The 24,559-nt window shown below is 37.1% G+C and overlaps 1 protein-coding gene across 1 annotated transcript in view; it reads right to left on the bottom strand.

The window, feature by feature from the left end:
* The window catches only part of Lrp1b (LDL receptor related protein 1B), a 2,037,254-nt gene that overhangs the window by 627,414 nt on the left and 1,385,281 nt on the right, over positions 1-24,559 (bottom strand). The window contains exons 28-31 of the mRNA XM_060390094.1: positions 19,366-19,497; positions 17,310-17,537; positions 2,688-2,862; positions 1,639-1,733 (exon numbers count right to left, since the gene is read on the bottom strand). Of these exons, the coding sequence (XP_060246077.1) occupies positions 1,639-1,733; positions 2,688-2,862; positions 17,310-17,537; positions 19,366-19,497 (630 nt within the window). The remainder of the gene's footprint in view (positions 1-1,638; positions 1,734-2,687; positions 2,863-17,309; positions 17,538-19,365; positions 19,498-24,559) is intronic.

Here is a 24,559-nt window from a genome sequence, read left to right on the forward strand (position 1 = left end):
TATATATATAAAGCAATTAATTGTTTAAAATGATCCCATTTTTTTCTATTAAAGAGAGTTATTTTTCTGTATCAATGACAATAATATTTCCTTCTTACCTTTGAAGTAGTTCAAAGACAATATGATGAATTGACATATCAATTATTTCTAGCTATAATCATCTGAGGAACTCTAATTTCCTTTTAAATGTATCTTTGCCTTATTTTGTCTTTTGTGCTACAAGCCATCCATCCAAACTGTATATATATATTTGGATGGATGGCATATATATATATTATATATATAATATATATAATATAATATAATATAATATAATATAATATAATATAATATAATATAATATAATATAATATAATTAAATATTTTTTAATTATATTAAATAATATAATAATTTTTTTAAATAAATTTTTTTAAAAAAATAAGAAAAGATCATGCTGTATGACTTGACTACATCACTCCTGGGCACACTTGAAGGACTTTAATACAGCATAGCACAGGGTTACCTGCATATTTCTGTATAACATATATATATATATATATATACACATATATATATACATATATGTATATATCTTACTAACAATAGCAAAGACAGGAAACAGGAAATTAGTTTAGAGGTTCATCAACAGATCAACTGATAAGAAATGTGATATAGAGAACAGAATTTTATTCAGCCTTTCTGCATTGATGCAGAATATAATAATGACATCTGCAGGAAAAGAGATAGAACCCAAGACCATTCTAAAAAGCGAAACAGGCTAGACTTCACAAAGACAAATATTATCTTTTTTTCTTTATATGGAATCTGTATTTAAATTTCTTTATGTGGCTATGGCGTGAAAGTAGAGAGGGATCTATGAGAAGAAAGGAATTGCTCAAACGAAGGAGCTCTGGTTCGGTTTTGTCGACTTGGCACAAGCTAGCATCATTTAAGAAGAGAGAACTCAGTTGAGAAAATGCCCCACTAGACTGGCCTATGGGCAAATCTGTGTGCATTTTCTTAATTAGTAGTTGATGTGGGAGCACTGGCTCATTTTGAGTGGTGCCCCCTCTGAGCAGGTGCTCCTTGGGTGCTATTAGAAAGTAAGGTGAGTACGCCATAAAGATCAAGCCACTAAGAAGCACCCTTCCATGGCTTCTGCGTCAAGTTCTACCTCCAGGTTCCTGTCTTGAGTTCCTGCTTTGACTTCCTTTGATGATTGACTGTGATGGTGAAGTTTATTAAAATAACTCCTCTTCTCCCCAAGTTGCTTATGGCCATTAGGAACCCTACCTAGGATAAGAGGGTAAGGATACTTTAAGAGAATACAAGTTGCATGAAAACAGAAGTGGACTAGCTGGGAGGATAGTGACAGAGTTGCAAAGGAAGGAGATCAAGTGGAAGCAAGCAAATGTAATAATACACATGTACGAAGCTGCTGCACAGAAGCCCAGGCAGTCTATGTGCTCATGAAGTTTAATAGCAACCCCTCCCCCACACAGAACAGACTCTCACATAGAGAAAACAGATTTCTTGTGATCAAGCAACTGACTTCATTTCTACTACTAACCTGTAATCTTTTTAGGGTTTAGTTCAAAGTCATGCGGAAGTATCATATTAAACTTGTCAATATTAATTTAAAAAAAATAAATACTTACCAACTGGTTCCTTTTGGTTCTGAAAGAGAATCTTGCTGTTACTTCCATCCATATTTGCCATGTTTATTGTATTTCCATCTGTCCAGTACAGTTTCCTTAATTCAAAAGATATGAATTAAAATATTACATGCAGATCCACTTATTGAAATTAATCAAATATATGTGTTATATATATATATATATATATATATATATATATATATGAATAAAGGAAAAAATATTTTGAGCACAGAGTTAATTCTTTCCTAAAAAATGACCTAGGAAGAAAGCACATATTTGCCATGTTTATTGTATTTCCATCTGTCCAGTACAGTTTCCTTAATTCAAAAGATATGAATTAAAATATTACATGCAGATCCACTTATTGAAATTAATCAAATATATGTGTTTTATATATATATATATATATATATATATGAATAAAGGAAAAAATATTTTGAGCACAGAGTTAATTCTTTCCTAAAAAATGACCTAGGAAGAAAGCATCTCTTTTGCTTTCAGGTCTCCTTGAAAGAAATTTATCTTATTCTCATTTCCTTCCAATCTCAAACCTGATGCCTAACCAAGACTACAGCAAACTACTTTTATTTTGTCTTTCATCAAAACCAAATCCTCCTGGCTGAGAAGGAATTAGATGCTGTAGATGAGAAGAGGCTCATTTTAGCCTTTTCTCCTGAAAGCTTTGGTGTCACACAAGCTCCTGGACTCACCAGAGACAAGAGCAGGGCCACTTGGCAGAGACCACAGAGTCAGGAAATGTTAACAACCAGCATTCAAAATGAAACTGCTTTTCCTTGACAAAGCTTTTCATTCTAAACTCCCATTCCCTAGACACACACACACTAATGAGAGATTATAAATTGTATTTCTTTTGGATAATCTCCAACCAAGACTCTGAATCTTCTACAGTTTCCATCTTCACATTTACATTTTGATTCTACCCTTGTCTGAATCCATCATCTGAATTAAACAATTATTTTATGTAAAATATACACTATAGTACAAAATGTCATAAAGAGAAAAAAAACTTTTTAAAAATCATACTTTACCCTCTGACTGGGTGAGCTGCCAGACACTGCGGTTTATCGATTCCATGGATAATTGAGGTTTTCAAAGAGCCGTCTAGCCTTGCCACATTAATTTGTGTTTCATCAAATTCTGAGCTAATCCAGTATAAGTTACGTGAAACCCAGTCCACCGCTAACCCTCTGATACTCTGAATATCTGTAAAACAGGATAAAGAAAATGGAGAGTGACTGGTTCACGTTCCCCTGGCTCTTCTGTCTAAGAAAACCTAATTTACACTTTAATTTGTTAGCTAAAATTGTACAAGATGGTAATCTCATTGCTTTATCAACACTTCTGAAGGCAGGTGTAATCATTAATGTCTAACTGCTGAGGCATTAGGAAACCTGAAGCAACAATTACCATTAAAATTAGAGTAACAGTCAGTGATTCACCAGTGAACCCTTGTGACAGACACTGGTAGAAGTCTTGTGGGTGGAGGTGGCCACGTTAAATCGAGAGTTATCGCTCCTGCAGTTGGTAGCACAAGATCCACTTAGGAGAAAGTGCTGTGTCTGTGCACAAATGGGCTGTTTGATGTTTTAAGTGCTGATTTCTCACTGATGTGAAGTAAAATAATTTAACTTTCCTAAAAAACAGCAGACTTGAGTACTTTTCAACACAGATAATTAACAGGAATTTAATGAAATATGAGAATAAAACTAAAATCATTTTAACATCACTCCAAAATGTGGGTTCTGCAGTAATGACTGAAACCTAATTAAGTGTGGATCCAGTGCCACTAAAGAGAGTGTCTGGACCGCTTTTCTTTGATTAGTGAATTGGGCATCTTGAAAAACAAGCATGGGGATGCATCTTAAACAGTAGGACATTTTAAAAACAGAAGCATACTGAAGAGAACAGATATAAATTGTGGAGTTTAGTAAAGGATAGCGAGGTCGTTTTAGTGCCTGTATGTGCCATTTGACAGCTCAACACTGGACTTGCCTTTTTTGCATTTTGTCATTTTCTAACATTTGGTACTTCTAGGGACATTTAATCTTCAGTTCCTTAACCTTACCTTGTACTTGTGAAAATACACTGTTCAGTGGCTGTGGGAATGGTCGAGGTACTGAGGGCGGAGGTGGTTCCCAAGCAGGAGCTAACTGCAGGGCTGACCAGTCCAGGCAGTGCTATTTCACTCCAACGCAATCAATACAATTTTCCCGTCCAAGGGAAGCTAGCAAACTAGATTTTTTTTTTCCCAATGCGAAAGTAGAAAACTCCAGACTTTCAAAGTTGCTAACAAAGCAGAAGAGGACCCGGAGTCCAGTAGCTTAGCTGTTGCTGGGGAGCACAGAAAAGGGTGCTACCTGATTACTATCCTTCCAAGGTTAGGAAGCATTTCTTCAGTCTGTCTGGCTCTTAGAGCGCCAGATCTAGTCTCACAAGCTCGGCACGCTCTCCTGGTAGGTCCCTCCCGACTCTCACTGTTCAACTGCTACATTCTGAATTTGGACTCCTTCACTGCACAATCTCATATTTATGTTTTGTTTTCGAGACAGAAATAATGCAACACTTCTTTGAAATTAGGCTTTCCTTCTCACTCCAGGTATACTTCCTTCTACCGCACCCTCTGGAGTCCGCGGGCTGCAGAGAGGCTGTGCTATAAGAACGAGGTTTTGCGGTAGGCTCCAACCCTAGGGGCCTAGTTCTTTGTTATTGGTATCAGTTACATGGATTTTTTTTCCAGCGTCTTTACTTATCTTAACCCAAGGCAACTCAGAAATAATACAAAGGAGTTTTCGAATCCTTTGGAGGATGTAACATGGCTCTAGTAGAAGACATGATTTATAAAATATTTTTTGTTTTATCTCTCCGATGCTTAGTGAATCAAATATATGGACTTTCTTTAACTGTAAAGCCAAACTCAGTATATATTATCAACATATATTTCCTATATATTGACTAGTTCCTTAGCCATGTGCAACATACATATTTATAGTGACTTAGTAAACTCATCAACTATGATCTGGAATTTTAAGGATATGCCAACTAACCTCAAAGCTCAAGGATAAAGCTGAAGTGTGTTGGGGTGTTTTTATCTGAGTATATGCATCTGGGCAATCTCAATCAGAACTTTGTATCCTTGTAATATTTTTGGCCCCAGATGGCATTTTCGGTTACCAGTCTGACAGTTGATCAAACTTCTCTGCTTTTACTGTAACTAAAGCCCATGAATCATTGGTTTAGGGAACTCTATAAACTGCCCATTAAGGCCATGAAGAAAAACAGGAAGAAATAAATAAAGAAAAAAAACAAACAAAGAAAAGAAATCACTGTGTATCTTTGTTCTCTTTACAAAAATTTTGCAATAATGTATTTCGACTCCTAAAACCTATTTTTCTGAGCGTATTTCCCAGAAAGTTCAGCTTTTCTCTGTTTTGGGGAAACCTACTTTCTTGAACTAACACAGATGTATCCTTTCATACCAGAAAATTCACTGGTGCATGATACGATTTAATTTCAGAATTTATGTCAAAATCAGTAGACAGATGAATGACTGCTTGCTGCACACACACACACACACACCAAGTACATTTTATCTAAAGCTATAAAGGTAAGCAAATGGGAGTTCAGAAATGTGGCAAGTATCAAGACAAAACCCATACAGAGAATCTTCCCTCTTGTGGGATATTTGCTGCTTGGTATAATATAACTCATGAGTGAGAAAGCAAGCCCGAATGAGCACTAAAAAATTATATATATCATTAGCAGTAAGTAAATGGGGAAATCAATTTCTGTTTAAGGACAATTTTTGAAAAAAATTATTAATCTAGATTTTTCTCTTATTTCTTTAGATATATAAAAATGTTAGAATATTCCCACATGGTTCATTAAGCATTACACTACTAGAAATCTACTTGTCAGTGGAGAGTTAAATTGATTCTAGACTAGACAGGCCTCATTTTTCCTACATCAACCACAAATCTTGGTCTTTCATGGAGGAAATGTCCTAAAAGATGCTGTCATATTCCTATAGGTGAAGTTTATTGTGATAGTAGAAAGGAATAATATAAGACATTCGAACAAATGAAATGGAAGAGGAAAGTAATCAAGAATGTCCAAGTTTAAACATTATGTGTAGAATAATCAAAACCAGCTTGACTAGAAAACAAGAAAAAAAAAGTTAGCCGTAGTGACAATGGAGAAGCTAGAAGCTGGGTCTGAAAGACAGAGTGAGTAATTTAATATTTTTTTTTTCATTTTCTGAGTTACTTTTATTTTTTTATTCTTTAAATATTAGTTACAGTTTATTAACTCTGTATCCCAGCTGTATCTGCTCCCTCATTCTCTCCCAAACCCATCCTCCCTCCCTCATCTCCTCCCTGCCCCTTTCCAAGTCCACTGCTAGAAGAAGTCCTCCTCCCTTTCCATCTGACCCTAGCTTATCAGGTTTCCCCAGGACTGGCTGCAATGTCCTCCTCTGTGGCCTAGCAAGGCTGCTTCTCCCTCTGGGGTGGGGTGAGGTCACAGAGCCAGCCATTGAGTTCATGTCAGAAATAGTAGCTGTTCCCTTACTAGATACTTAATCAAGAGAAACACTTAAAGAGATGCTCAACATCCTTAATTAATGTTTTCAAAGGATAGCATTTAAAAAGAGAAGGAAGAACTTTGAGGTAATATTGAGGTTTTTCCACTAGACTAATAAAAGACAACCCCATCCCCCAATGCAAAAGAATAATACTGTGAGAAGATGAAGAAATGATTGCAAAGACACATGAACGAATTCAGAGACTAACCAGATAAACTTGATGTTTATCATTACAATGGTGAAGCTAAAAGGAACCGGGCTAGTACTTGCACAGCTGTGAGAATATAATCCTTAAGGTAGAATTTTGTACTGAGCTGAATTGAATTTGTCTAAGGTGCAACTTAACAACCAAGACAAAGGCTGATTTAAAAACAAAATAGTTTCTACAGGCAATGACAATAAACTACACATTCCTTAAAAAACAGAAAAAAATGAGTGTTTTCACCATTAAGAGGCGATACATTCCATGAGATTGATAAGTTTACCAATATTTAAATGTTATGTAACATACACATGAACCAAGGTTTCCCCATACCTCTCCTTGCTCACTTCTGCACTAGTACCTTCAACCTCTATTGAATTATCAGTCATCTTACCTCTTAGTCATATCATAACTTTTGCACAATGCCCAAAGTCAGCCCATTGTTTTCTGTACCTCAAAGTTCTAGGCTAAATTTGTTTTTATTTTTGACGTCTGCTGGCATGATCTCAGGTAAACAATGCTGATCTTGATCTGGATCCTTCTGTCTCTATCTACCCAGTTCTAAGATTAGGTTAGGTATGCACTGTCATGAGGCCCTGTGTGGTATCAAAGCCAGGACTTAGTGTAGACCAGTTAATCAGTCTACCACCCGACCCACATCTTAGCCCTTGGCTAATTTTTGTTTCAAATTTAGAACATTTCTGTAACTTCCTAATATCATCCTTGCCAGTTATTGTGGGGCTGAGGGACAGGGAAACTGGAGGAGCCAGTCCAAAGCAAGAGTTGGCTCAAGTCATGTTCAGCCCTAGAAATCTCATTATGAGAGTGGTAGGGGTAAGGATGACTTCCTCCTTCCTCAGTGAGTATTTCAGTAATTAGATGTCAGAAATCACTGTGAACATTATCTAATTGTCTAAGAAGATTAGGCATAGCATAGTCTTTATTTCTCTGAACCTTAAATTTTAGTCATATAGTCAAATTTGGGAATATTGCCACAGGTCATGGTCCCTGAGTTAATGAAAGATCTCGAGCTTTTTGATCTTTGCACGCATAACAACATTTCACCAATCTAATGCCTCAAATGCAGAACCTAAAAAAATTCTATAGAATTTCTTTAATATCTGTATATTAGCATGTATTTGCACACTCACTTTTCTAATTGAAAATATAAAAACTATTTGCAAGTTTTAACTATGGATGCATAGTTCCTAATGGGCAGCAGTTGTAGGCATTATTATGGCTGGTTGTATTTATTTTATTTTATTTTTTCAAACCACAGGTATTTATGTTATTCTACCACAAAAATGCTCGCAGTAAATATGAGAAATGGAAAATTCTGGTCATGTATGAGTAAACAACAGAAGTGCCATAGCTAAGCTTTCTACTGTTTTCAAAGTCTAGAGAGCACCAATATCATGGATCTATGGTCATTTGCTTAATTCTCTTTGGACCAAATTTAGAATAATAATTATTATTTTTAAACCATTATTATATTTAATGCTTTGCAATATATAGAGAGGAAAATCGTACTTCACACTGACAAAATAATTGCTACATAAGTGGATAATATTTCAAACAAGATTGAACAATTCCCAGATAATTCAATTAGATTCAAAGTTCATTTAGAATTACATGTTTAGATGAGCATGAATTACACACTGATACCTGCAGCCCTCTGGAGGCTGAGGCAGGAGGATAAAGAGTCCGAGTTCAGCAGACACAACAAGCTCCTTTGCCAATAAAAATGAAATTCTACTGAAAATGATGTGGACTTTCATGAAGTTGCCATTGTGTGTCTAAATTCTTTGCTCACATTTCTGATGCACTTTGGCAAGAGAAAGACAACAGATGCACTTCACCAAAAGACCACCAGAGGATTTGCAGAAAATGTGGAATAGGTAGAGAGCACATTCTCTAAGAAATTTACATAAGCATCTGGTTAAAGCTAAACCTCTGCTTTTTTTGTTTGCTTGCTTTGTTTTTGCTTTTTTTTTGCTCAGACTCACTAAGTTGTTTTATTTATATAAGGGAGTGATATGGGAGAGAAAGAATACATCATTGTAATCAACAGTCTGCAAACAAACCAGGTACAAAGGAAGTTCTACTATTCCCTAGAGTGGCAAGGCTGACTGAAGCTCTTTGTTATCTATAAAAGTAGAAAGCAACATGGACCTCCTACTAAGTATATCATTAGAGGGGTAAATTAAAAACAAACAAACAAACAAATAAAAGGAGAACACGTATATAAGAATATGAAAAACAAAACATGTCCTCGTTCATTTCGCTCCTGCTGTGGCAAAAACATTGACCAAAAGCCACTTCTGCAGGCACTCAAGGCAAGACCTCAGGGGAAGAATGCTGCTCACTGACTTGCTTCCCCCAGCTTGCTCTGCCTACTTTCTCCTACCACCTGCAACCATCCACCCAAGAATGTCACTGCTCACATTCAGATATGTTGTTGCACATCAATCATTATAGAGAGAATGCCCCGAGACTTGCAGGTGGGTCAATCTGAGGATGCAACTCCTCCGTTGAGATTTCTCCTTGGGTTTCTTTGCTTTGTATAAAGTTGACAAAAACTAGCCACCGCAATCAACTATTATCCTTTCTTATATTAGAGATTTTAAACATTCTTTTTGTAATATTTTGTAATGTTCTTTATCGTGTTAACTAGCAGCAGTGTCTTAAATTTTACTGAGGCACGCTGTTGTAAAAAAAAAAAAAAAAGTTAAAAAAGTCCACCTGTGGGAGGGCCAAATGAGCTCTGGGGCCATTATAAAGAGGCAGTACTTCCAGCTGATGAAATTACTCTCCAGTAACTAGCAATAAAATCCCCAAATGTCTTATTGCCACATAATGAAGGATACAGGAGCAGGAATAATGTGGTCCTGAGGGTAAGCTTGTTACTAGTTCCTCACTGTGCCTCTGAGGCAACAGTTCAGTTCCTATGACCTTGAGTTTTCTCATCTGTAGTATGGAATTATTCGCTCATAATATTAGAAATGCAGGGATTAAGTAGGATTAGTGTTTGTGTCACACTGATGTGAGGTCAGTCAGTCCTGTCAATAAGCCTGACAACATGACTGATGGGTCCAGGCAGAGGCTCAAATAAAAGAATTATTGAGACCGGACAATAAAGCTGTTTAGTACTAAGCTCTTTCTATGAATTGTGTTTTTCTCTTAGTATAAAATTACATTTGATGTTTGTGATAGGTAATCTTTTCTTGTTCTTTTTCACTTTTTATCATTTATTACAATTTATTCAATTTGTATCCTGGCTGTGGCCCCCTCCCTCATCTCCTCTCAATCACACTGTCCCTCCCTCATCTCTCCCTATGCCTCTTTCCTAGTCCACTGATAGGGAAGGTCCTCCTCCCCTTCCCTCTGACCCTAGGTCTCATCAGGACTGGTTGCATTGTCTTCCTCTGTGGCCTGGCGGCAAGGCTGTTCCCTCCTAAGGGGGAGGTGATAGGTAATCTTGGCTGTCTACATGATTATATCTGTAATCAACTAAAACTTTAGTAGCTCGGCAGACCAGTAAAATATATTCTTTTGATTGGATATTTTGAGGTAGGAAGATCCACCTTTTATCTGGGCCACACCTTCTAGTGGCAGACTATATAAAAGGTCATGGAAAAAGAAAGCTTTTGCTTTTTGTCTGCTTTTCCTCACTCTCATTGGCAAGTTCAATACTGTTCCAGAGCCATTTCTTTGCTGTTATTAAAACCCACTCCTTCAAAATTGCTAATAGACTGAAGACTAGTGGCTCTCCCGGACTTCCCTGGAACTCTAGCACAAGTCTGGGACTGCTTCTCTTGAGCTTTGTGGACTAAACATCTATATTTATAAACTTAGTGTGGTTTGGGTATCAGAGTAACTATGGCCTTATAAAATAAATTGTGCAATGTTCCTTCTGTTTTTATTTTGTGAAATAATTTTTTGAGTATTTAACTCTTCTTTAAAAATCTGATGGAATTCTGGACTAATTCTCTCTGGCCATGTTTTTGTTGGTTTGTTTGGTTTGTTATTTGTTTGGTTGGTTTGGAGATTTTTTATGACTACTTCTATTTCACTAGGGGGTTATAGGTCTATCTGATCTTGTTTTAACTTTGGTAAATGATACCTATTGGGAAGATTATCTATTTCTTTAAATAATTTCCTGTTTAGTGGAGTTTAAAGTACTCCTTATAACCATAAGGAGTTATGGTTATCCAAATTTCCTTGGCATCTGTTGTTATGTCCCTCTTTTCAATTCTGATTTAATTAATGTGGATACTATCTTTTAGTTTGGGTAAGGGTGTGTCTGTCTTCTTGATTTTCTCAAAGAACCAACTCTATTTTTTATTGATTCTTCCTATTATTCTCTTTGTTTCTATTTTATTGATTTCATCCTTCAGTTTGATGATTTATTGCCTTCTTCTACTCCACTTAGGTGTGCTTACTTCTTGATCTAGAGTTTTTAGGTGTGCAGCCATATCGCTAGTGTGAGATCTCCCCAAACTGGCCTCTTAACACGGGGAAAACTTGGTCCACCTAGTGAACTAAGCAGGGCTCACATGGGCTCAGAGAGACTGAACAGGCAAGCACAGGGCGCACATGGGTGTACACCAGGTTCTTTGTGTATGTGTTGTGGCCTTTAGCTTGATTTTTTTTACATTAATTACACTTTATTCGCTTTGCATCCCAGCTGTAGACCCTCCCTCATTTCCTCGCAATCCCACCCTCCCTCCCTCATCTCCTCCCACGCCCCTCTCCAAGCTTGATGTTCTTGTTAGAGTCTAAGAGTGGGAGCAGATGTTTCTCTCATCCTTCTTCTCTTGAAACTCTTCTCATTTTTGGTTGCCTTGTTGAGCCTCGATATGAGGGCTTATGCCTTGTTTTATTGTATTATATTCTGTCCTGTCTGGCTTTCACCTCTTGGAGCCCTGCTCTTTTCTGAAGAAGAAATGGAGTGGGGAGTTGGGGATGGAATCTAGGAGAAGTGTAGGGATGGGAAACTGTGGTGGGGATGATGTATAAGAGAAGAATCTATTTTCAATTATAAAGAAAAGAAAAAGAAAAAAAAAACTATTGAAAAGGAACAGAGGGTAACCATTGGGAAGAGCAAGTTCTGCAGAGGCCATCTAAAGGACTACAAAAAACAGACAAGAAAAGCATCGCGATCACTGTTGGGATTTATGATACCCTGATGAAGTCCAAAGCCAACCTGTTAAAAGTTCATCTCTGGTCTGATGCTAATGGAATGTTCTACCATCTGTATTAGTTGCAGTTTTTGTTGCTGTGACAAAACACCATTCCTGAAAGAGGTTATATAAGGAAGAAAAGGTTTTGTTTTGTTTTTGTTTGTTGTTGTTGTTTTTTCTTATCATTCTAGAAAGGTAAGAGTCCCTATGGTAAGGAGGTATGGTAGCAAATGGTAAGCATGGCAACAGGTTGCTGAGAGATCCCCTCTACAAATGCAAGAATGAAGCAGAGAGGGAACGTAGTGGGGTAAAACTATTGATGAGTCAACCTGCCTCCATATTAGGCTTAAAAACCATCTTATAATAAAGACAAACTAGGCTCATTCCTGTTTATTATTAAATCTCTATTTCTCAATTATTGTGCTGTGCCCCACCTATAGAATAAACTATAAATGGCCCTGCATTGCCTGCTCCAGGATATGGCAATCATGTCTTTGTTTTAAAAAGTTGTATGACTATCTTTGCAACACTGCATTTGTTTCATAGGGTTGTTTGAATTCCTTGTTATAACTGTCTTAGTATGATCACCTTGCTATGTTCTGCTCCTGCAACTCTGCTTATTTTGCCCCAAAATTTCTCATTTTCGAAGTCCCTACCCCTGAGCTATAAAAACTTTGCCTTCCTCACATCCAATGCTGACCTTTTAACCCCACTATAGTGGAACACAGTCTGTGTACATGAATAAAATAGATTGCTCTAATCAATTGCATGGTTTAATTAATTTGGTCATGATAATTTGGATCAGTGGACTTTCTCCTCACATCTTTGGGATTGACACTATAACTCTCAAAGTTCTTCCCTACATATATTCTTCATCAAGGCTTCCCACACATAAAGCTTCTCAAACAGCACCACTGATTAGGAACTCAGTTTTGAAATATGGGCACATATCTCATTTAAGCCATCACATAGTCTTTAGCAAGGCTGCAATTTGGAAGAAAGGCAAGCTCACTGAAGAAGAAACAGAGGAGCCAATTTGACAGAGCCCCTACCTCCACCTTCAAGTTAAACTATCCATCTGCCTTTGCATTTGTCCTCTTTGATAGCTCCTCAATCTGCCAGTATTCCCTCAAACCCTGTCTTTCTCTCTTCAGTCTAAGCTTCTATCACTTATCAGATCCACAAAAGCTGTTAACAAACCTTTGACAAGCTACCAGGTCCAGGACTCTCCATCTTTGGTAAAGGGAGCACTTTCAAAACAAATCTAAATGTCTTACTCTGCCCTCTTTAAAACCAATGGCATTCTGCATATTAACATAGAAAGGTGAAACACAGAAGGCATGCTTTTAGCTATATACATGTAAGGGGCTTGCTGTGATCAGGATTTTTTCTTCAGTTCCCTGAGCTCGCCTGTGCTCTGCCTTCCATGTGGGATACAGTATGAGTATCACAGGGGCTATCCTGTGTCTCTTACTTCGCTTTTTCTCCTACGTAAAATACTCGGCCAGATAGATCATTTAATTAATTTCTGATAATAATAAGTATATGTATTATTAGTGTAATTATATTATTGTTCATCATTGACAAATAGTTGTAATTAAAGTCTGCTAAGTGGAAAAGTCTTGTATTTTTATAAAATATGCACTCAACAAATTAGGGCTGGATTCCATCACTACAGATATAAGTCTGTCCCTTAATGGTTATAAGCAGCATCTTTAGCTATATGCAGGTCTCAGAGCTTTTGGAGAAAGATGTTCGCATTCTTGATAAAGGCATGAACTCTTTCCTGAATTCTGGAAGGGAATCATTTCAGTGAGTATAATGATATCTTCAGATCTGTTATACATTTACACCCAGCTCTGTAAAAAAAAATGTAGAAAAAGAAAATCATATTAGTTCCTCAGACTTAATTGAGTTGGAAATAAATGATCACTTCTGACAAATTGTTGTTCTAACAGTATTAGAATGAGATGAATTGTTCTAAAAACAGGCAGAACCCACTTGTCAGCTTTCTGCCACTCCTGCACACGCCAGAGGTTCCTGAAAGGATGTAGTGTGAGAAGCTGCAACCATGCATTGCCTTAAGTAAGCACTTAACTTCTTAAGAACCGAAACATTCAGAACTTCTGATCCATCAATTTCTGTTTTTAAGACAAAATGAAGAGGGAGTAGATCTGAGAGAAAAGGGAAAGAGAGGAACAAGGAGGAGTACAGGGAGGAGAATTGCAGTTGGGATATATTATGTGAGAGAAAAATCTATTTACAAAAAAATATCCAAAATCTTACTGATGGTAATGGAAAGATTTCTTGTGCTCATGGGTTGTTAGGTTTAACAGTAAAAATAAAAATGGCCATCTTATGAAAAGCAATCTACAATTCAAATCAATCCTCCTCAAAATCCAGCACATTTTTTAACACATTTTTTGAAATAACAATTCTCAATCCCAGGAAAGCTAAAATAATCCTATACAATAAAAGAACTTCTGGAGATATCACCATCTCTGATTTCAAACTCTACTACAGAGCTTTAGTAACAAATAAATACCACATGGTTTAGAAACAGTAAGCTCAATGGAACTGAATCAAAGACCCAGATGTAAATCCACACACCTATGGACACCTGATTTTTTTTTATTAAAATAATAAAAGAATATACACTGGAAAAAAATATTTTCAACAAATGGTACTGATCTAACTGGATTTTGGCATGTAGAAGACTTCAAATAGATCCATATCTATCACATTGCACAAAATTCAAGTCCAAATGGATCAAAGACCTCAACATAATACCAGAGATACTGAACCTGATAGAAAAATAAGTGGAGAATAGCTTTGAACCCATTGGCACAAGAGACAACTTCTTGAATAGAACATCAGTAACACTTGTTCTAAAATCACCAGTTAATAAATGGTATCTCATGAAACGGAAAAGCTCCTGTAAGGTAATAGGACAGGACATTAGCCTAATGAATAGGAAAAGATCTTCACCAACCCCACATTTTACAGAGCAATGATATAAACCATTCAAGAAACTAGACTTCAAGAAGCCAAATAATGCAATTAAATATTGAGATACAAATCAAAACAGAATTCTCAACAGAGGGAATTCAAATAGCTGAGAAACATTTAAGGAAATGTTCAACATCCTTATTCTTCAGGGAAATGCAAATCAAAACAACTTTGAGATTTCATCTTACATCTGTTAGAATGGCTAAGATAAAAAACACAAGTTTTTTTTTTTTGTTTGTTTGTTTGTTTTGTCTTTGTTTTAATTCTAGCTAAGAGGTAGAGCAAGGGGAACACCCCTCCACTGCTGGTAGGAGTTCAAATGTGTACAGCCACTTTGGAAATAAATATTGTGATTTCTCAGAAAATTGGGAAACAATTTACCTCAAGACCCAGCTATCCCACTCCTCAGCATATACCCTTTATTCTTAATAACCAGAAACTGGAAACAACCTGGATGTTCTTCAGACAAAGAACGGATAAAGAAAATGGATGTTCTTCAGACAAAGAACGGATAAAGAAAATTTACACTATGAGAAGTATTACTCAGCTGTTAAAACAATGAGGTCATAAAATTTGCAGGCAAAGAGATGAAACAAGAAAACAACAACAACAACAACAAAAAAAAACCATCCTGACTGAGGTAACCCACATTCAGAAAGATAAACATGGTATGTACTCACTTATAGCTAGATATTTGCTGTAAAGTAAAAGATAATCATTCTATACAGACCCAGAGAGGCTAAGTAAAAAGGAGGGCTTAACAGGGAAAACAAGGATCTCCCTGGGAAGAGAAAATACAACTGATTTTGGAAGTGGACTGGGGATGGCTGGGGTTCTGAACCGGAGGATCAGGTGTAGGGAGAGGGAAAAATACTGGGAGAAATGATTGCAATCGGGGGGGGGCATTTTGGGGTGGACGTAGAAACCCAGTGCAATGGAAACTCACTGGAATCTGCAAGAGTGAGCCTAGCAAGCACTCTTAGGAATATCGGCCGAGGAGCCTGAACTGCCCCCCCCTTTTTTAACCAGGGAAAACCTCTAGTGGAGGGATTGGGACACTAATCCAGCCACAAACCCTTCTATCTATAGTTTTTCCTGTCTGCAGAGTGTTCTGGGACTGGAGCCTAGCAGAATCATCAGAGAGAGCAGAGGGGCTTTATCAAGCAACTGTTAAGAACAGATGCAAAACCTACATCCAGACAGTAGGCAGAGCTTGGGAGTCCTGTGGAGAAAGGGGTCAAGGATCAGATAAAACACAGGGGCAGGGATACTATAAGAACTTGGCCCACATAACCAACCAACTGGGACTTAAGGCTTACAGAGATCAGAGAGACTGTATGGGTTTGATCTAGGTCCTCACATACATGTTATGGCTGAATAAGTTGGTGTTCTTGTGGGAATCCTAACAGTGGGGCTAGGGGAGGGAGCTGTCTCTGTGACATTTTTGCCTGCTGGTGGGACCCTTGCTTCCTCCTGGGTTGCCTTTCCCAGTCTTGATGTGATGGTATGTGCTTGGTCTTATTGTAGCTTGTTTTGCTGTGTCTGGTTGATGTCCCTTGGAGGTCTGCTCTTCTCTGAGGGGAGGCAGGGCAGCTATAGATCTGGGGGAGATGGAATGTGTGGAGCAGAGATTATGAGTAGGGAGAAAGGAGGGGAAACTGCAGTAAGGATGAATTATAGGAGAGAAGAATAAAAGTAAAAAACTATTATTAAGCTTCTTCAAATAAAGATATTTACTAAATGAAACATAAACTTAAGCACTTCTCAAACATGAGTTGATTCAAAATTCTCAGTATTCTTCAGAGCAAAGGTGCTTTGTCACATCTGTTGGAGTAAAGATGCCCCTGTCTTTCAGGCCTTTTGAAATGTCTATATTATGTGCGGATATCCAACAGATGCAGAAAAAGAAAGTCTGGTCTGATTTTTGGTCACAGTGAAGAGTCCTCCATGAAGACTGATACAAAGCAAAAACAGCCAACATACAAGCAAACAGTACATTAATCTAATTCTAAGTTTAGAAATATTATTAATGTATGTATACATGGGTATACCTATGCATGCGAGCTGATGTGTGTCACAGCAAGTACATAGAAATCAGATGACAACTTTATGAGTATATTCTGTCCATCCGTAGATTTGGATTTTGAGAATCAAATTCACGCTGTCAGGTTTGTGTGGTAAGTACTTTTACCCACTGAGCCCTCTTGCCTGTCCTTATTTTAATTCAATTAATTCAAGTGAACCTGTTGCGATCTTATGAAGAAAGCTTCTGGAATATTTCACTGTACAGTACGTTTAAAAAGAGGTTCAGACACAGCTAAATTCAAAGGACTGGCCTCGTCCTTGCTGTTCCCTGTGCTGTCCGCATGAGGGTAGTGTCTCATGGCAGTGAAAAATAAAAATTAAAAAAAATAAGCATTTCAATATGTTTAGACTTTAAAAAATTTTTAGTTTGCTCTAGGATTTTTCTTTTTTAATGGAACTAAATTTTTTTTGTTGTCAAACTGCAGTTTGATCTAATTACGGCATTTAACATTTGTAGAGGTGGAGGACACTGTTGGTTCTCTGAGTAACCAGTTTCACCTTCCAATTGAGTTGGACAGTGTAGGAAGACTATAAAAGAAAATGTTTACCACAAATGGAATAACAAACTGCTGGGATCACGAAATTCTTTTACCTCTTGAAATAACTGTTTCTAGCCCTGTTCCATTGATGAAAGCCCGTGTTATGGTCTGCGTTTTGATGTCCGTCCAGTACAGACGTTCTTCAGAGGCATCGAAGTCTATTACAGCAACGTCATCAATGTCTGGGACAGTGAAGGCTGTGATGAAGTTCACATACGGATTGTCAATGTCCACTCCTCGGATCTCAGAACGTCTCACGTAAAGAAGAAACTTTTTCATTTCTAGAAAACGAAATTTTAAAGTGATCATTATTTTCCTTATGTTGCTGGCAAGTGTAAGACAGTCTTGACTTCTAAAGTAGCAGCTTTTGATGAATTGAATTTTAACACACAAAAATTAAAAAAAAAAAAAACCCTGATGGACAGATGTATCCTCTATCTTAAAGGTACTCGGAACCTTTAAGATAGATGATGTAAAAAAAGCTAAAAATATCTTCAACTAATATTATTTAGTTTGTAATGTCAAAATCTCAGTATTTAATTTTATCTCAGCATACCAAAACACTGCTAACTAAAGCCAGATCTGGAGGTATTGCAAGATTTCTGAGTTTCAGGCTAGCCATAGCTATACAAAGAGAACCTCTCAGAAAACAATATATACAAGCAAACAAAACCAGAACTTGCTGAATATATGTTCTCAACACCCATATTTTATATTGGTAAGTAATAAAAACAATATTGCCTCTTATTAAATGATTTTTAAATTTCCTAAGAATATATTTTTCTATAAAAAGTTACTGAATAAAATAAAATTAGGCATTATTTTTTAAACTTTAATTCATATATTTGTTGCCAAAATTAGGGCTCAGGTAATCTTCCATTTCTATTGTAAATTTTTATAAATTTGTTGTTCTAATATTGGGAAGCATCCAGGTACTTTCCCTGTACTGTTTGTGAAATAGGAGTTATAGTTCTAATATTGTTTGTTGTCACTGGGTAGTTGTTATTTTGAGAAAGGCACTAATCTGGTATCAGGTCCATGACACATTCTCTTGTACAGTACTCCTCTTCATCTGTAATGGCAAAGCAACCCTTGTACTCTCTGTGGGGATCTTTAAAATCACTAACATGCTCAATTCCCTACTCTCTCCTCTAGGTAATAGGTGTTTTGTTATTTCTCTTTGGGGCTGGACCTGTAAAAGACAATCAATACTAATGGAAAATAGAAACAGTGAATGTTGGGCCTCTTCAAGTCTGTAATGTGTCCATGCCATGGATATAGAACTTGTCACATAACTTCATTATGGTAAAACATGGACACTCCCCTCCCAGCTACATATCTGAGCCCATGAAAGACACCCCAATGTCCACAGCATGGCCCTCTGGTTTGGTAGAACTTGCAGCCCCCGTATTCCTAATGTTTGTATCCTCTAGTGCCTTTTTTTTTTTTTTTAATAATTATCACTTGATGGTCCTCTGTGTCCCTCTAGAAACTCTTAATTGACATAAACAAGAATCCTGATCAGAGGAGTCTGATATTCTTCTGAAATAAATACGCAGAACTAAAGCCACTAGTACTAGACTCATAATTTAACTTCTGATAAGTGGTTGTATATTCTACCCTATAGATTAAGTAACTACTTTATCAACAAGAATATTAATAAAATATTTATTTCTGTTAATGTAAGTTATTAAGTTTAAATACTTTTGTTTGTTTTTAAAGCTATATTTCAAACTATACATTTTTTTTTCCTTCAGGTTGACAATCCCCTGCTAAATGAATAGGAGATCAAAGCTGGTTTCCTCCTGTCATGCTGGCTACCTAAGTCATCACTTCCTGGCACTGCGCTTATACTCACTCATCTGTTTTGCAGAGATAAATTTGGCTAACGCATCAAATAAAAAGTAACAGGGAAAAAAAGTGAAAAGGGCGATAGACAGCAAATAGAACATACCAGATTTGAAAGGATTGTCATTTTCCCCAAAAACAGCTGTTCTTACAGCTAACATATTTTTAAAGGCAGTCTACTTCACTGTGAGAAAAATCTGAATGCCCGCAGAATCTGAAAGAATTCCATTCAGATTTGGCTAGGAACTCTGGGAAACTCACCGTAGCAGGTTTTCTTGTCAGAGGAAAGCTTCATGAGGTGTGGGCAGGCACAGGCTGCGCTCCTATTGTGATTGATGAGACACAGGTGAGAACAGGGGCCTCTGCCTTCATTGGCCGCACAAGGATTCGGAGCTGCCAACGACAGTGAAATAACAGCAGTGAGAAAGGAGAATGCCGATGATCCTCTGAGGCTGACTTCATGATTCAAAGGAAAGTTTTCCTCACTGAGCCAGCAGAGTTACTCTGAGAATGGCAGGCAGGTGCGCACACTGAAAATCTTCCAGCCCCTCAAGTTCACAGCTAACAGAGTTTTCTTCATTTTCCTCATAATTACAGACACAAAGTATGTCAGGAATCGTGGCTACAGTAACACGAGACGAATCTCAGATAGACGTTTTTATAGACTTTGAGAGTTCTGACGGATGTACCTAGAAGGGTTCTAGGAGTCTTCCTATGATTCTAGCCTCCCTCGGATGCTGCCTTCGGCCTGAGCGCACCACTCTAGCAAATGCACCTGGGAACTGCGGTAGTGCAATCCTCCCTTTCTTCCCTCAGGGCTTGGCAAAGAACCCAGCATTGACTTACTTCCCAAGTCTGTCATGACTTAGGATGAAGTTTTGATGTCATACTTATTTATTTTGTGTGGGTGTGTGTTGCCATCCCTTGGCTTGAATGTGGAATCAGAGGACAATTTGAAAAACAAACAAACAAAAAACGGTTCTCTCATTCTACCGTGTGGATCCTGTGGATCAAATTTACATCATTAGACCCTGTGTGAAGAGAATGTACCTGGTGAACCATCTCTCCTGCCCCACTGAGTTTTATTTAAATTGATGAATAGCTATTATCTTTGATCTCATTTTAATAGAGATTGACTATGTTATAGAATATATACATTCATTCTAATAGAATAAAGTCTTTAGATCTAGGCTACTAAATGGAAGGTGGGAAGAGTTGTGCCTTCTGATCTCTCCAGTAAGACTTCAGCTTTTGGCTAATGAATCATACCTTTTTAGCAGGTGGACTTACTGCTCTGGTTAGACAGGGTTCAAGACATACCACCCAAACTGTGTGCAATGGCATATTGAAAAAGGGAAGGCACAGAGAGGGCTCTCTGACCTTCTCTGCACACTTCTTTTCTGAGGTAGGTCAGAAAACCTAGGATAGATTTTTTGATCTTTTCTACAGCCAGTCCTACGAATGTCCTGGAGAGGTGTCTTTCAAATCTCCAAAGGAAATGGGCGTCTTTATCTTGTAGAAGAATGCAAACACTCCAGCCTCAGAACTCTGCCCATAGTGTTCTATCATATTTATCTACCAGTGCCCTTCATCAAGTGGATAATAATGCATGGGTTTGTAGCCTCTTTTCTTATAAATAAAACTTGATTCAAATGAGTTTATATTCTTTAGTTGTGTTATACTGGTCTCAACTACAAACCACAAAGAATATAAAAATTAATTTTTTCTATTCCCCCAGTAGTTAGCATTAGTGCTGTAAGATCTTAAAGCACAAAGGCTAAAACATGAGAATACATTATCAATATAAAGCAGATGTGAGAAATTAGCTGTATGTTAGATATGTATTTGACAGTTTATCATATTTTCCACATGAAGATGATTGAAGCAAAGCACAGCTTTCCTCTGTACTTGTTAGCAATAAATAATTCTTTAAAAAAAAAATAAAGGTTTGTGAAACATATCATCCGCTAACAAAAGCCAATAACAAAAGACATTGGTTAAAAGAAGAGAAGCTGTGGGCCTTTAACTTAATTTACACCAGTCAGTGTTCCAAAGAGATTAGAGTTAGAGAAGCAAGCAAGTCTGTAGATGAGAAAGATGGAGGTGGTGCTGCAGAAGAGGAGGTCCTAAAGCATCATGAGCATTCTAATGCCCACAGAGCCAGGGCTCCCAGTGGCTGCAAGAAGAAAGAGAAAACTCAAAATTCCCCACACTTGAAAGACAGAAAGAAAGAAAGAAAGAAAGAAAGAAAGAAAGAAAGGAAGGAAGGAAGGAAGGAAGGAAGGAAGGAAGGAAGGAAGGAAGGAAATGAGAAAGAAAGGAAATGAGAAAAAAGAGAAATAGAAAAAGAATAAACAAATTTGAGTTGAAGAGTAGAAAAATAATAGGTTGTTAAAATTATATTGAAAGGAAAAATGGCCTCTTCTGGAGCAATTAAAAGCAGATTCCTTAAGAGTCTCATACAAGGTACTTGATTCCACTCTATTTTTAAAATTTTAGTTCAGAGTAGTTTTCACTCCTCTCAGCATGCTACAATCATAAACTCCCTTTAAAAAAATCAAACATTAAAAATTCTATGTACATAGAGTAAAAACTCACACTGATTTTATAGCCCACTGTCTATATTAATATTAAGGCTATAATGTATAATTCACAATATTTTCTGCTTCACAGCTTGGAAAATCCACAAAGAAATCTTGCCTTTCATTTTAATCTCATTTCACTTTGAAATAACACTGCTAAGTCTTTTAAAAGTTTTTTCCCCCTTAGTAAACATCTGAGCATAGATATCTCGTTTTAATGAATCAGTTGAGGAATGTGGTTCACAATACTCCATTTGTAACATAAGGTGAAAATTAACAGATGGTGACCCAGAAGCAAGTCCAGTCTAATGATGGTCTTTGTAAAGTTTGTTCTAGTCAGTTAATTACATATTTACATACACATTAATTACATATTATTCGTGGCTGCTTGGTACTGCAAAAGAGTTCATTGATTTTTATCAGAGGTTTCCTGTTCCACAAAACCTTCAACTATTTCTCACTAAGGAATGTTTTGTCAATAGAAAATAATTAATAATAGACAATAATTAGGTGTTTTCTGTCAAATACTATTATTACAAAGTCTATTATCAATACTGAGGTTGTGACCAGCCCAACACTGTTTCTTTGTATCGGAGAGGTAGAAACAGCTGAGCACCATGGAGTGCAGCAAGCACTGGCAGTTCCTTTTGGTAATTCCCACGTGGTCAGAAAAAGAACCTTAGAGAAACCTGTGGCATTGTTCCTCATTGGCACAGTTTACTGACTAGGCCCGTGGTTGTTCCAAACGTAGAGTAGCTGGGAAATGTGAGTGAAGATAATGTTAATGCTCCAAAAAGCATACTGTTCGGTCTTTAATGCCATCGCACCTCTTTGGGATTCTGCAACCACATCCCGTGCAGATTTGCTCCATCTCCTGCATCTGTGACTGCGGTTGCTTTAGGAATCTCTAGTTTCTAGTCTCCACCTACTACACTTGGTTGTCTTTCTACCGTACAGACCTGAGGAGTTTACATGGGATGCCGCTGTTCGCTCACACTGCTTCACAGCGATACTTCCACGGGACTCTCCTCTAACCCAACCACAAATTCCTCCTGGTCGCCCTTCTGCTCTTTCTTACTATTATGTCAAATTTTGTTATTTTTTTAAAAAAGTCTTCCAAACAATACAATATTTAAGCATTTTTCTTTTTTAAAGTATTTGGTACCGCCCTTAGACTTTTGTAAGCTGTTCTTTTCTTCTTCTATTTTTTCCTTTCTTTCTTTCTTTCTTTCTTTCTTTCTTTCTTTCTTTCTTTCTTTCTTTCTTTTTCTTTCTTTCTTTCTTTCATTTGGGGGAGAGGAGTTCTTTCTTTGTGATTTTTCAAGATGAATCTCTTGGTTCCCAAGATGTACCTCTAGCTGTCCTGGAATTCACTATGTAGACCAGGATGGCCTCCAACTTACAGAGATCAATCTGTCCCTGCCTATCTCCCTAAGTTCATTTATTTATTTGCTATTGTACTAGAAATTGGGTGTAAGATCTTCTGTGTGATTTACACTCTATGAATTTATTTGTTATTGCACTTTGGATTGAGTTTAGGGAAATCTGTGTGATCAATGTTCTATGGATTTGTTTGTTTATATATTTGCTATTGTACTGGGATTGAGTCTAGAGTCTTATGTGTGTTGAACAAGAAAGTTTCCATAAAGAAGCAAGTAAAGAAAAGATGGTGTGAGTTCAAATAAAAATTATCAAACAAAGAGAGTTGGATTGGGTAAAGGAAGTGGGTTTCTGAGCTACATGTTATTAGATGGTAGTGTTTGTTTTTCTTTCTTCATATATTATTTTTCTTACAATTTTATGACATCCATGATTACATTAGGCTTAAGCACATATGGACCCACTGCTAACTGAAAGGTGTATGTGTTATCTGATTAGATATGGCAACAATCTAAACACCTGGAAAATGAATTAGATCTCCTAAAGCACATAAAGACTGACGGTGAGGAGAACTAGACAATAGAATATAAATACAAAAGATAGCAGGAGAAGCAAATGTTACATAACCACCGAAGACCAAAGTAGAGTGTGAAAGAAATAGTATCGTTAGAGAGAAATTAATATTTCGTATTTAATTGAGCTATATTTAATTGTAGCTTCTTTCTCAGTACCAAAAATAACACTTGAAAACCATACAATTATTTTTATCTAGGGAATTCTAATAAAGTGAATGCAAATATTGATGTAATATGAACTATGTAACTATTTACTTAACCAATAAAACCATGCTGAAGGCTGAATATAGGGACTGGTTTTGTTTCAAAAGAGTATGATTTTTCTATATCTTTTGGTAATTAGTAAGGACCATAGTATTAATAAATATGAGTGGCACAAAGTAATTCCCAATATAATAAATACTTTATCTATATTTTAATGATATTTTGGAAAATGTCAGCCTTTACACTTGATACTGAAAAAGTAAGGAATCATATTAGTGTTTCCTTTTTATTTACACTTTCAATTATTTAATTTATATTTTTTAATTAGTTTAATTTTTATTGATTACAATTTGTTCACTTTGTATCCCAGCTGTAGCCTCCCTCCCTAATCCCCTCCCAATCCTACCAACCCTCCCTCTTCTCCTCCCAACCCCCTCCCCAAGCCTACTGGTAGGGGAGGTCCTCCTCCCCTTCCATCTGACCCTAGCATAGCAGGTCTCATAGGACTGGCTTCATTGTCTTCCTCTGTGGCCTGGTAAAGGTGCTTCCCCATCAGAGGGAAGTGATCAAAGAGCCAGTCACAGAGTTCATGTCAGAGAGAGTCCCTGTTCACCTTACTAGGACACCCACCTGGAGACTGAGATACCATGGGCTACATCTGTGCGGTGATTCTAGGTTATCTCCATGCATGGCCCTTGGTTGGAGTATTAGTCT

Source organism: Meriones unguiculatus, chromosome 8, assembly GCF_030254825.1.
Source record: "Meriones unguiculatus strain TT.TT164.6M chromosome 8, Bangor_MerUng_6.1, whole genome shotgun sequence".
NCBI classification, from domain to species: domain Eukaryota; kingdom Metazoa; phylum Chordata; class Mammalia; order Rodentia; family Muridae; genus Meriones; species Meriones unguiculatus.